Raw genomic sequence first — 12,433 nt, 5'->3', positions numbered from 1 at the left:
TTTTCCTCGCTCGGCCTTCTTGCAGAAAGAAGTCTGGGAAGAAAAGAAAGCTTCAGTTGTTTGTGCCAGAAATGCCTCTTTAAAGCTGAAGGTCAGGGGAGAGGCTGGTCCAGGCTGATAAAAAACTCTACAGGTTTGTCACACATGTTGACAATGAACTGGGCTAAGATCTTACTAGTCGTGCCAAAGTTGGATAGGAAACATTTTTTTCTCTTTTCTGGACTGACAAATGGAAACAAGTGAATTAATATATATATATAATTATATAATATATATATATTAATTATACATATCATTTTACATTTAAATGTTGTTGTTTTTTTGAAGCGTCACATTCTTGGAGAATTCAATAATTTGTATCATTAAAAGGCTAAATTTGTTATTTAATTAATAATTAATTAAAATTAAAATTCGATCAAGTAGCTCTGTACTCTGTTGCTATTGTCTGTTGGAACTATTATACCAACATTTTTATACTGAATTTGAAAAGCCACGAATTGAATAATATTGAATTTGGAAAAAAAAGGAATATATATTATTTTAATTTTGGTCACTCAATCTTTTTGTAAAAGGAATAATTCTTCTAAAAAAAAGTGATTTTTTTTTTTTTAAATTAAATTTAAAAAAGGTTATAATGATTGTGACCCCTTTATAATACAAATAATTGGATTCAGTTATTTAATAAAAACAAATGCAACCCTTGGATTATAGAAATGAATGAATTCAGTTTCTTAACTAATAATTCAATAATGCAATAAAAATAATCCAACATTTCAACCCTTGAAAAGTGGAATCCCGTATTAAAAACAAATGCAACCCTTAGATATAGAAATGATTGAATTCAGTTTTTCAAATTAACAATTCAATATTGCAATAAAAATAATCTAACAATTCAACACTTTAACAGTTGAATTCAACAATTCAATTTACTAATGGCACTGATCTACCTCCATACAATAAACCTCAAGTGGTTCCACCACTTTAATGTGTATAAATAGATAATAATGATGAATATAATATCCGAAATGAAGACCATATGAAGCTACTAAATCCCTCATACCAACACATGCTTCAGCTGGACTACAATATTTGATGCCGTTTAATTCTGTTTCATGTAAATCTGAGCTGGATTTGACAGACTTGGCCTCCTGTGTCTGTTCCTGTCTGTGAGCTGCAGATTGTTCTGGTGACCCACTGACACTGTTCACACTCCACTGGATGTTAATTGTTGAGACACATTTGTCTGGGCAGACGCTGAAGGGTTAATCCCAGATTTGTTTGCAGCACCAGTGTTTTCTATGGAAGGCAGGAATGTAAATATTTGATTTCTTTTCTTTTTCTGTTCGTCCTGTGTTGGATCATCACCAGGGAAGTGTTTAACTCCACCTGTCAGTTCACCAGCCTCGCTGTACTGTTGTGTGTGAACAGTGTGTGTACAGTAGTGACTCACGTGAACCACTGCAGTGGAAGTACATGCTGGAGACAAATTGTGATGCTGTAAACCAGACACCAAACTAGTGGATTTGATTTGAAATATTTATTCTTGGACTGTGTGTATTTGTTAATTTGAGTGGTGTGTTTTTATTCTGGGGTGGAGGGTGTATCTGCATGTGTGTTTCTATTTCTTTGTCTCCGTTAAGGTGGTGTGTGTTTGTTTTTTGTTTGTGTAATTGTTTGCTTCTTTTTTTTGTCCGTGTATGCATTTCTGGGTTGGTGTGTGTTTTTTGTTTGCATGAGTGTGTGTTTCTGGTTTGGGATGGTGTATTTTGGTTTGGGTGAGTGTGTGTTCCTGGGTTGGGGTGGTGTGTTTGTTATTGTTTGTGTATGCGTTTCTGAGATAGATTGGTGTTTGTTAGTTTGGATGAGTGTGTGTTTCTGGTTTGGGTTGGTGTGCGTTTTTTGTTTGGGTGAATGTGTGTTTCTGGTTAGGGTTGGTGTTTGTTTTTGTTTGGGTGAGTTTGTGTTCCTGGGTCGGGTGGTGTGTGTTTTTGTTTTGGTTGGGGTGGTGTGTGCGTTTTGTTTGGGTGAGTGTGTGTTTCCGGGTCAGGGTGGTGTGTTTGTTTGTTTTTGTTTGGGTGAGTGTGTGTCTCTGGGTTGGGGTGGCGTGTTTGTTTGTTTTTGTTTGGGTGAGTGTGTGTTTGTGTTTGTTTGGGTGAGTGTGTGTTTTTGGTTTGGGTTGGTGTGTGTTTTGGTTTGGGTGAGTTTGTGTTCCTGGGTTGGGTTGTGTGTGTTTTTGTTTTGGTTGGGGTGGTGTTTGCGTTTTATTTTTGTTTGGGTAAGTGTTTGTTTCTGGTTTGGGGTGGTGTGTGTGTTTTTTGTTTGGGTGAGTGTGTGTTCCTGGGTTGGGTGGTGTGTGTGTTTTGTTTTTGTTTGGGTGAGTGTTTGTTTCTGGGTTGGGGTGGTGTGTGTGTTTTTGTTTGGGTGAGTGTGTGTTCCTGGGTTGGGTGGTGTGTGTGTTTTTGTTTGGGTGAGTGTGTGTTCCTGGGTTGGGTGGTGTGTGTGTTTTTGTTTGGGTGAGTGTTTGTTTCTGGGTTGGGGTGGTGTGTGTGTTTTTGTTTGGGTGAGTGTGTGCTTCTGTGTTGGTGTTCGTCTATGCTCATGGTATGTGTGTGTTGTGTGTGGATGTTGTAGTACCTTATGGATCAATATAAACTGGATACATTAATTTCCTATGACAGTAACTTTAAGTGGTAAAAAAAATACATGTATAACAAAGTCGACTGAACTATTCAAATAATTGTTTCTTCTTCACGGTTTATTCTTTCTCTCGATGCTTGACAAATGCTGCCGTGTCTCCACAGATGCCTCGGCTTTTGGGGAAACCAAGTCTCGGGTGACCGGCAGCTCCCAGTCGCCCAGCTACAGGATGAGAACCGAGTCCGAGCAGGTGTCCTTGTACTCGCCGGAGCAGCTCTCCCTCCATGAAAGTGAGGGTCCGTTATTACCTATTTTCTGATTTCCCACATTGCCTCTAATTGACACGACCAACTTCGTCATTTTCAAACTTCTAACTAAACCTCGCGTCCGTCTGAGTGCATCGTTTTACCACCTATCTGCCGCCGTTCTACGTGATGCCGTGTCTGTTTTAAGGTCACGTCCATTAGAAAACTCCTTAAGACGAGCACGTCTTCCTCTCTCCTCCATCATTCCCTTCCCGTCTCTCGTCTCACCGTCTCCGGTGTTTCTCTTTCAGGGTCCGGAGGAAATTCTCACAGCTCGCCTCTGATGAATTCCTACCCTGATAGCGGTTACCAGGAAGCTAGTAGCGGTTACATCAGTAACCATCATCTGGGGAAGGCTGAGCTGAGGGTGCAACACTCCTTTCCTGGTTCTGGTTCCGCGATGAGGAATACCCGGGCAGAGGGCCAGGCATCCGCACAGGTACGCTGACTCAAGTTATCTTTTTTGGCACCACAGGCTAGTTTAATGTCGGACTGATGACTTTCAGCTATAAACAGTAAAAGATAAGATATAGAGTGTTTTTACTCATTTTCACTAGTTTACAAGTTTATTTCTTGAGTAAACTTGACTGAAACAAGATCTGTTTTTAAATTTTGCCACTTGGACAGGTTTATGTTTATTTTTGTTTCTGAGTGTTTGTTTGTTTTTTGTTTGGTTAAGCGTGTGTTTCCGGGTTAGGGTGTTGTGTGTATCTGTTTCTGAGATGGAGTGGTGTGTGTGTTTTCTTTTGGGTGTTTTTGCGTGTGTATGTGTTTTTGAGATGGATTGGTGTGTGTGTTTCTTTTCTTTTGGGTGTTTTTGCGTGTGTATGTGTTTTTGAGATGGAGTGGTGTGTGTGTTTGTTTTCTTTTGGGTGTTTTTGTGTGTGTATGTGTTTCTGAGATGGAGTGGTGTGTGTGTTTGTTTTCTTTTGGGTGTTTGTGTGTGTGTATCTGTATCTGAGATGGAGTGGTGTGTGTGTTTGTTTTCTTTTGGGTGTTTTTGCGTGTGTATGTGTTTTTGAGATGGAGTGGTGTGTGTGTTTGTTTTCTTTTGGGTGTTTTTGTGTGTGTATGTGTTTCTGAGATGGAGTGGTGTGTGTGTGTTTGTTTTCTTTTGGTGTTTTTGTGTGTGTATGTGTTTCTGAGATGGAGTGGTGTGTGTGTTTCTTTTCTTTTGGGTGTTTTTGTGTGTGTATCTGAGATGGAGTGGTGTGTGTGTTTGTTTTCTTTTGGGTGTTTTTGCGTGTGTATGTGTTTTTGAGATGGAGTGGTGTGTGTGTTTGTTTTCTTTTGGGTGTTTTTGTGTGTGTATGTGTTTCTGAGATGGAGTGGTGTGTGTGTTTGTTTTCTTTTGGGTGTTTTTGTGTGTGTATCTGTATCTGAGATGGAGTGGTGTGTGTGTTTCTTTTCTTTTGGGTGTTTTTGTGTGTGTATCTGTATCTGAGATGGAGTGGTGTGTGTGTTTGTTTTTGTTTGGGTGAGCGTGTGTTTCTGAGTTAGGGTGTTGTGTGTGTTTGTTTTTGTGTGTGTATGTGTTTCTGAGATGGAGTGGTGTGTGTGTTTGTTTTTGTTTGGGTGTTTTGTGTGTGTATGTGTTTCAGATATGTTGTGGTGTGTGTGTTTGTTTTCTTTTGGGTGTTTTTGTGTGTGTATGTGTTTCTGAGATAGAGTGTTGTGTGTGTTTGATTTTGTTTGGGTGAGCGAGTGTTTCTTAGTTGGGGTGTTGGGTGTTTTTTTTTATGTGGGTTATCTTAGTTGGGGTGGTGTGTGTGTGTTTTTTTTGTTTCAATGTTTTTGTTTTTTTGAGATGTAGTGGTGTTTGTGTGTGTTTTTGTTTGGGTGAGCGCGTATTTCTGGGTTGAGGTGTTGTGTGTTTGTTTTTTGTTTGCGTGTGTTTCTTAGTTAGGGTGGTGTTTTTTTTTTGTTGGTGTGTTTTTGTGTGTGTATGGGTTGTGGTGATGTGTGTGTTTGTTTTTGTCTGGATTATCCTGTGTTTCTGGGTTGGGAGTGTGTGTTTCTGTGCTCAGGGTTCATGTGTGCATTGTTATTTGTATTGGGATGAGATGGTGTTATTGTGTATGTGCATTTTTGTTAGTGTGTGTCTCTTTCCTCAGGATTTATGTATGCTTTTTTATTTCTGAACTGATGTTCGTTTGTGTGTCTGTGTATGTGTCTTTTTCTAAATGAACACTGCAACACGTACCAGATAAAACAACACAATCCTAGATAAATACTTAAATATTTAAATAATTGATTCCTGCAGCCTTAACAAAAAATGTACAAACAATATTTTTGGTCACGAAAAACTAGACAAAGCCACTCCGTCCACATTCATGTTTGCATTTAAACAAATCAGCAAATGCTCGCGTCTGAGAGACGGGAGGTCCACCACATAATTACACTTCAGGCTCTCTCCAGAACCACGAGAGTCCAAATGATCCTCTAAACAGGGATGGAAATTGATTTTGGGGGAAAAAAAAAAAAAAGGAAGAGCAGCCTCTGGAAAACAAGTACCGTATTTTCCGGACTATAAGTCGCTCCGGAGTACAAGTCGCACCAGCCATAAAATGCACAATAAAGAAGGAAAAACATTTATAAGTCGCACTGGAGTATAAGTCGCATTTTTGGGGGAAATTTATTTGATAAAAAATCCAACACCAAGAACAGACATGTCATCTTGAAAGGCAATTTAAAATAAAAATAGAATAGAGGCAACAACAGGCTGAATAATTGTACGGTATGTTACGTTACTTGGTATGTTAACATAACGTATTAAGAGTTATATATATATTATATATATATATATATATATATATATATATATATATATATATAGCATAAATAACATACTAAGAAGTTTACCAAACAATCCATGTAACTCCAAATAACTTAAATCCAATGAAATCTTCATCCTCGGTGTCACTTTTAAACAACTCTTCTAGCTCCGGAGGTAGAAGATGCGGCGCTTCCTCTTCTACGTCGAAATTATCAACACAGGCCTAGAGCGCCCTCTTGTGGTTTAGTGTGAAAATAACATGTGAAATGATATACCGGTAATAATGTGTTAATAATTTCCCACATAAGTCGCTCCAGAGTATAATCGTTGTTTCCTCCTCGCCAGGCTCCAGCCGGACCGACGTCCCTGCCGGGTCGCGCCATGCGGAGGGTCAGCTCGGTGCCTTCTCGCTCCCTCTCGCCCGCCTACGCCACAAACGTATCCCCCTCTCGCGGGTCCCTGCGGACCACCTACGGCTCGCCCGTCGTCACCGAACCCAAGCCCCTCTCCAGCGTCTTCTCCACCACCCTGCCCACGGTGCAGCGCACGGGTTCCAACGCCAGCGCCGGCAACACCTCGCCCTACTCCACCCAGAAGAACTCCCCCGCCGCGCTGCGCCGCGTGGGCTCGGCCAACTCCCGGTCGGGCAGCCGCACCACCTCGCCCTACCAGGCCTCGGCGGGGGGGTCGTCGTCGGGGCGCGTGGGCTCGCCCATGACCATGTTGGACGGCGTCGGCGCTCCGCTGACGAAGCAGCAGCACGTCCACTCGTCTCCGGTCAGGTCCGGCATGACCGCCGTGCCGCAGCACTACAGCTCCACGCTGCCTCGCTCCATGATGCACGGCGCCGACCCTTACGGACCCCAGAGCTACGACGTCTACGAGAGGATGACTCGACCTGACCTGCTCACAGGTGACCAACACACACACACACACACACACACACACACACACACACACACACACACACACACACACACACACACACACACACACACACACACACACACACACACGTGTACTCATGTTTGAACCTCTGACAGTAAAATAACTCAAAAACGGATTCGAGAAAATGCTAGTAAATGTTGATGAAGACATTTTGTGGGGGAATTGACATCTGGATCCGTTAATATTTTGAAGGTTTTTTCCTCTTTTCGTTTGTTCTTGCTAATGTGTTTTAAATATCTTCTTCTAAAATATTATAACTTAAATATTTTATATATTAAAACTAGAGGTGTGTATTCGCAAGATGCTGGCATTTCGATATGTATCACGATACAATATATCGTGATACTGTAGTAACAAGGATATATTTTTAGTATTGTCGAGGACTTGACTCTGGTGTTGCAGAATTTCGCATGACTCTTGACAAAGTCGTAGCTGCCTTATTTATTTATTTGCACCAAATTAGTTAAAATTCGAGCTACAATAGCAGCTGGTGTCGACTGTATCCTCTTGTCCTCAGTCAATGCCCGTATCCCGCGGGTGTCTACGTATGAAATGATTACTGCTTCCATCTAGTCGCCGAAAGATTAATTGCAACATTAAAATGAACAAACAGTGTAGATATATTTGCATGTTAACTGTAAAATATTTTCAATTTAGTTATTTAATTTCATAAACACTTTATTGAAGTATACACCATAAAATATTTTAAAGCTTAGATTTATCAGTATTTTCTTACATCCCTTCTTAAACCCTTATTAAATTGTATCAAATAAATTAACGTAGGTTCATAATATTGAGTAACAGTAAGTCATTATGTTTCGATGATATGAGCTGCTTGGGGGAGATCTGCGAAAAAGACACAAAGCTAGTAACTCTGCGAGCTCTTGGCATTTCCCATCAACCCTCGACTTCTCCACGACGTGTCCCTGAAGTATACAGTCGGATCTTCATCCATGTTGACCAACAACCATCAACCGTCTTAATAAATGTCTTTTTGAACAATCCAGGAACAGTTGATCGGCGACAAATAGATCTTAAAAAAAAAAGAAAAAAAAAAAGGTTTCAGCCGATCAATGTCTTTGCATTAGAAGGTTAATGGAGTGTTTTCTGCTTGACTTCCCGCTGCCCGGGGCGACATCATAGACGCTCTGGTGGATGTTGACATAAAAGGTGAACATTTTTCTTCTCATCATTTTTTCGTGCTCAGTGGTTCGTGTCCCTCTGCCGCATGTTTGTGTAGTGGTTGACCATCTTTGTCGTGACTTTTGATCATACTGCTGAACCTGCTTTTTCCTCATCGAAAAGCTGCGTTTCTTTTTGTGTCACTGTGTGTGTTTGTGTTACACCTTTGTGTAGCGACAGGTATGTGTTTTTGTCGACAGACATGTTTTGTTTGTTTACTTGTCATGAGGACTTGCAGAGGTTAGAGGAGAGTTGTGCGTTTGTGGCTGCAGAAATAAAAATGAATGTTTCTTCATTTAGTTAGTAGTCTTTTGGTTTTAGAATTGTGTTTTGACTTTTTATAATTTAAGGATGTGGTTTCAGCTGTTAATTACCTCTGCCAAGGAGGTCTTATGCTCATCATATTTTTTCTGTTTTCTAAAAAATGACAAAAAACTGATGAAAAATGCCTTGAAAATTAAATGAAAACAGACATTTTTTATTGTGTCCCTGACTATCATTTGGATCCACAATCTTTTAAAAGGGATTTGTCACTCTACGTGGTTGAGAGAGCAGCCGTTACCTTGCTCTTAGTGTGTGTGTTGTGCAAGCCAGTTCTGGAAAGTGTTAAGCATTTGATTGCTAAGATGTTTTTGTGTGTTTTCTTGGGCTGGATTGGTTCATTTCCAGAAGTGCTTGTTCAAGATGATTTTTTCTTCAGTTTTTTAATAATTCATCGACGTGTTTCGTCGTTAAGTTTCATGAAATTACATTGTGTTTATCGCTTTGTTCATATTGCGATTATTATTTTAGCGTTATGTGAATGTGTGGCTTCTTATTGTGTGTGTGTGTGTAGTCATTTGCAAGTGATTTGTGATCATTTTTACCGTCGTCGGCTGGTTCCACCATCTGGTCCCGACACGGTTACCTTCGCAAACTAGTTCCCTTGACTCGCCCATCTGGACCGGCGAGTTAGCAGTTTGAGCTATAGCTTCATCTCTTCTCTTGTTGCTGGTTATTATCGTCTAATAATGGCATCACGAGTGAATAGTTTTCCTCTTAAATTTGAATTGGGAAATAACAATTTTCCAACCGATATAGTCGTACCTGAACCAAAGTCATTTTGTAAATGTATTTTCCCGCATCAACCGCTAAAGTCAAGTATGTTAAAAGGTCATTATGTTTATCGTTTTTGTGCAAAAATGTCATTGAATAATTGTTTGTATAGAGCGGCTCGAACCCGCCGGTGACGTGTAATCTTCTCGTGCCAGGGCGAGGGACTTAAAAGAGTACAAGTGTGATGCGAGGCCATCTATCTTCTGGAGACGCTCATATGTTTTCCTCTCACAATACGCCGATGATTCCGGATGCATCCCCTGCTGGCACCGACGCTTATTGAGGTCGTCTGCCGCGGCTTCCTGAAGTCGTGGGAGTCGTCCCGAGAAAATCTGCTTTGCGTGGCCATGTGAAGTCTCCGGTGGTCCTAAACCATCCCATTAACCCTCCTTTCTTCTCCGCTACCTTCCCCCGCCCCGTCTTATCCTCTGTTTTGTTTCTTCTCCGGTGGTTTGGAAGCTTCTGTTTCATATCTTCTCTCTTCTCAGAAGAGACGAGTCGCTGCCAACTTACTATTGTGAGCGACGCAGATAAGCTTTCCTGCTGTTGCTGTTCTTATATTGTTGGATCCAGTACATTTAAATCAAATATTTCCAACCGTGATGACATCATCAGTGCTGGACAGAGCTTTGGTTTTGTCTCGTGATTAGTTTTATTATTTATTTTAAAGTCAAAATAACGATGAAACATTGTATCTTGAGCCACCAGTGTCATCCTTCACACACTAGTTCATTTCCTGTCCTGCACTTTTGTTACAAAAAAGCTTTTTAAAAACTATTAAAAAAAAAGCTGCTTCACTGCCTTTTGTGGTGACATGTCACTTTGTATGTAGCAGCAGAAGAATGACTTGAACATTTGAATCCTTTACATGTATATTGTATATTTGGATCCGTACAAACAAACAAAAAACATTTTATTTGAAATTTGATTGTTATTGTTTTACCCATTTATCCTGTTTTTATATTTGTATTGTAATGTTTATTTTTTTTAACAAGAAGCCCTTTGATATCTACTGATGTAAAGGAGACAACAAACTAAATATATCAATAATATAATACATATTATTATTGTATATGTTTCAATACTAAATGTGTTAACCATAAATAAACTAAATATGAATTGTTCTAATTGTAATATTTTTGAATGAAGCATTTTTTATATAATTTTATTTAGCATTTAAATTCAACCTTTTATATGATAAAAGGTTGAATTTGTTTTGCTTTTTAATCATTTAATTAAATAATTTGTATATTGAAATATTAATTGAATAAAAATATTCAAAGCTTTTCAAAATGACTGCATTTGTTATACATAGAGTTTTTTAGAACTTTTATAACATTTTTGTATTGAATGAGAAAGGCTATGATTTTAAAAATGTACTTTTAAATAGTTTAAATAACAATATCAAACTCTATGTGTAAAAAAAAAGAAAAAAAAGCATTAAATCCAAATATATTTTACTTTATTAAAAAAATACTTAAGCGTATATATATTGTAGGTCGCTCAAGGACGGGACAAAATGCTGCATTTCAACATTTCATTCAACGTTAAAAACTGATATAATCATGCATTCAAAGCCACTTGGCCAGCGTGAGTCGCCCTGAAGAATTGACCCCGGATTTCTGCTGCCCCCCGAGGGGGTCGGCCACCTCCGTCCCCGCCCTCCCTGCGGACTCACCTGCTCCCTCCGGATGCAAACACGCTTCATTATTAATTTGCTCCGTCGTCTCCAGCCGTGACAAGAATCCCTCATTTAGCTCGTTCTGCATGAAGAATCCTGCTTTTTCTTTGCGCTCAAGTCTGGAGGCTCATGAAATGTGCAACGAGCAGTTACTCGCCAACTGTGTTCTGGTCCGCCGGGGCTTCACAGCTCCGTGAGCTTCACTCTTTGTTATAAATAAAGTTCATCTTGTCGGTGGATTCATCTAAAGTTATCTTTATTGCTGCTCTGGTCTGAGTGACTCTTGTTGGAGGTCGTGTGTGAGACTCTTGACATGATGGGTGAGATGAGCCCCCCGGGGGGTCTCTCGTCTTGTCTTCTTCACTGCTTCTGTTGTTGTACTCGTGATTTTATTGTTCCACATCTGGGCCGAATCTCGTCGTCTGAAGAGTTTTATGTGACGCGCTCACCTGTTCCTTTACCTCAGGACAGTCTCTTGAAGCTTCAGCTGCACTTCGTCTTTTTTAAGAGAAAAAAAAAAAAGTAGAAAAACATCAGTAGTTGCGGCTTCTAGTGGAGAGACGACCTTGAAAGTCGCTAAAAGTATTCAACACTAGACGACTCAGAAAAACTCAATCGTGTCAATAAAGACCGACCTTCACATTTTCAAATTGAGTCGATGTGGCCCAGAGGCTTTTTTTTGTTTTGTTTATGTCTCAGCATAACTTATACATGTCAATTACACAACATATGAAATAAACCTACTGACCACATTGTTTCAAATAAAAATGCCATTAAACATGAATCAACAAAAGTCATATTGCATTTTTGCTTCACCACTTTTACTGATGAAGCGACAAAGAAAAGTACATTTGCATTGAGACAAAAGCATCCTAATGTTTTTGGTTGAAGTGTAAAAATTAATAAAATATATTTAACCAGGCCCTAGGCAAGACCTGGGGAAAGTGTGGCCCCGGGGGCCACGTCTGACTGTATCATAATGTCAGATATAATTTTAGAAAAAAGTTATATTTTGTATTTATTTCGATTAATAGACTCATGACTTTAGGTTTTTTTGTTTCTAGACTTTTTTCTTCTGTTTTTGTATTTTTTGTTCCTTACAAAATATCAGGTGAACATGAAAAAAATTGGGGGAAAAGGTGATTTTAAATGTAATTAAAACAATCAATTTAAAATACAATAAACAAATTAGCTTGATTTTTTTCACTTTTCTTTCATTTATATTTTTGCATGATGGCTCCTCACGATAGCCATTTTATAAATGTGGCCCCTAAAGACATTTAATTGAACACCAGTGATATAAAAAGTCAATTTTTCTCATTCCTTGTTGAACTTCCATTGGTCCACAGACGCTATTTTAAATAAATACATATAGAAAACATGTCCATCCTGGTCAAAAACTTGTCTCCGTCATTGTTCGATTCATCAGTGATTCATATCTGATCCATGGGTCGTGTTCTTGTGCTGAATCCTCTCCGTGGTCCACAGGACTCCGGAGCTCGTACGCCAGTCAGCACAGCCAGCTGGGTCCGGACGTGAGGTCGGCGATCTCCCCGGATCGACACATCGCGCCGATCTACGAGGACCGGACGTTCCAGGGCCCGCTGTACCGAAGCCCGAGTCACAACCAGCCTGGAGGCGTCTACCGGAGCGCATCAGGTTGGTGGTGCAGCAACGTAACCATAACAGTTACCTCGGGATAAGAATCCTTCTTGTCCTCCTTAAGGATTCCATGAATCCCATTGGTTGTCTTCCTCTTTCCTGTTTATTCCTGGTATCTTCATCTCTTACATTCCTGTCTCTCCTGTG

General features: G+C 39.8%; 1 protein-coding gene across 6 annotated transcripts in view; it reads left to right on the top strand.

The window, feature by feature from the left end:
- LOC148068357 (plakophilin-4-like) overlaps positions 1 to 12,433 on the top strand; it is an 85,864-nt gene that overhangs the window by 52,083 nt on the left and 21,348 nt on the right. For 3 of the 6 annotated variants that reach the window (XM_087804395.1, XM_087804393.1, XM_087804398.1), the window contains 5 exons: positions 2,802 to 2,933; positions 3,194 to 3,381; positions 6,064 to 6,631; positions 7,810 to 7,836; positions 12,113 to 12,283. In XM_087804395.1, coding sequence (XP_087660521.1) covers positions 2,802 to 2,933; positions 3,194 to 3,381; positions 6,064 to 6,631; positions 7,810 to 7,836; positions 12,113 to 12,283 — 1,086 coding nt within the window. The remainder of the gene's footprint in view (positions 1 to 2,801; positions 2,934 to 3,193; positions 3,382 to 6,063; positions 6,632 to 7,809; positions 7,837 to 12,112; positions 12,284 to 12,433) is intronic. The other 3 variants (XM_087804394.1, XM_087804396.1, XM_087804397.1) reach the window with 3 other exon arrangements.

This window comes from Callionymus lyra, chromosome 12 (genome assembly GCF_982586985.1).
Source record: "Callionymus lyra chromosome 12, fCalLyr1.hap1.1, whole genome shotgun sequence".
Lineage (NCBI taxonomy): Eukaryota > Metazoa > Chordata > Actinopteri > Syngnathiformes > Callionymidae > Callionymus > Callionymus lyra.
This window is presented reverse-complemented; position numbering and strand designations above follow the sequence as displayed.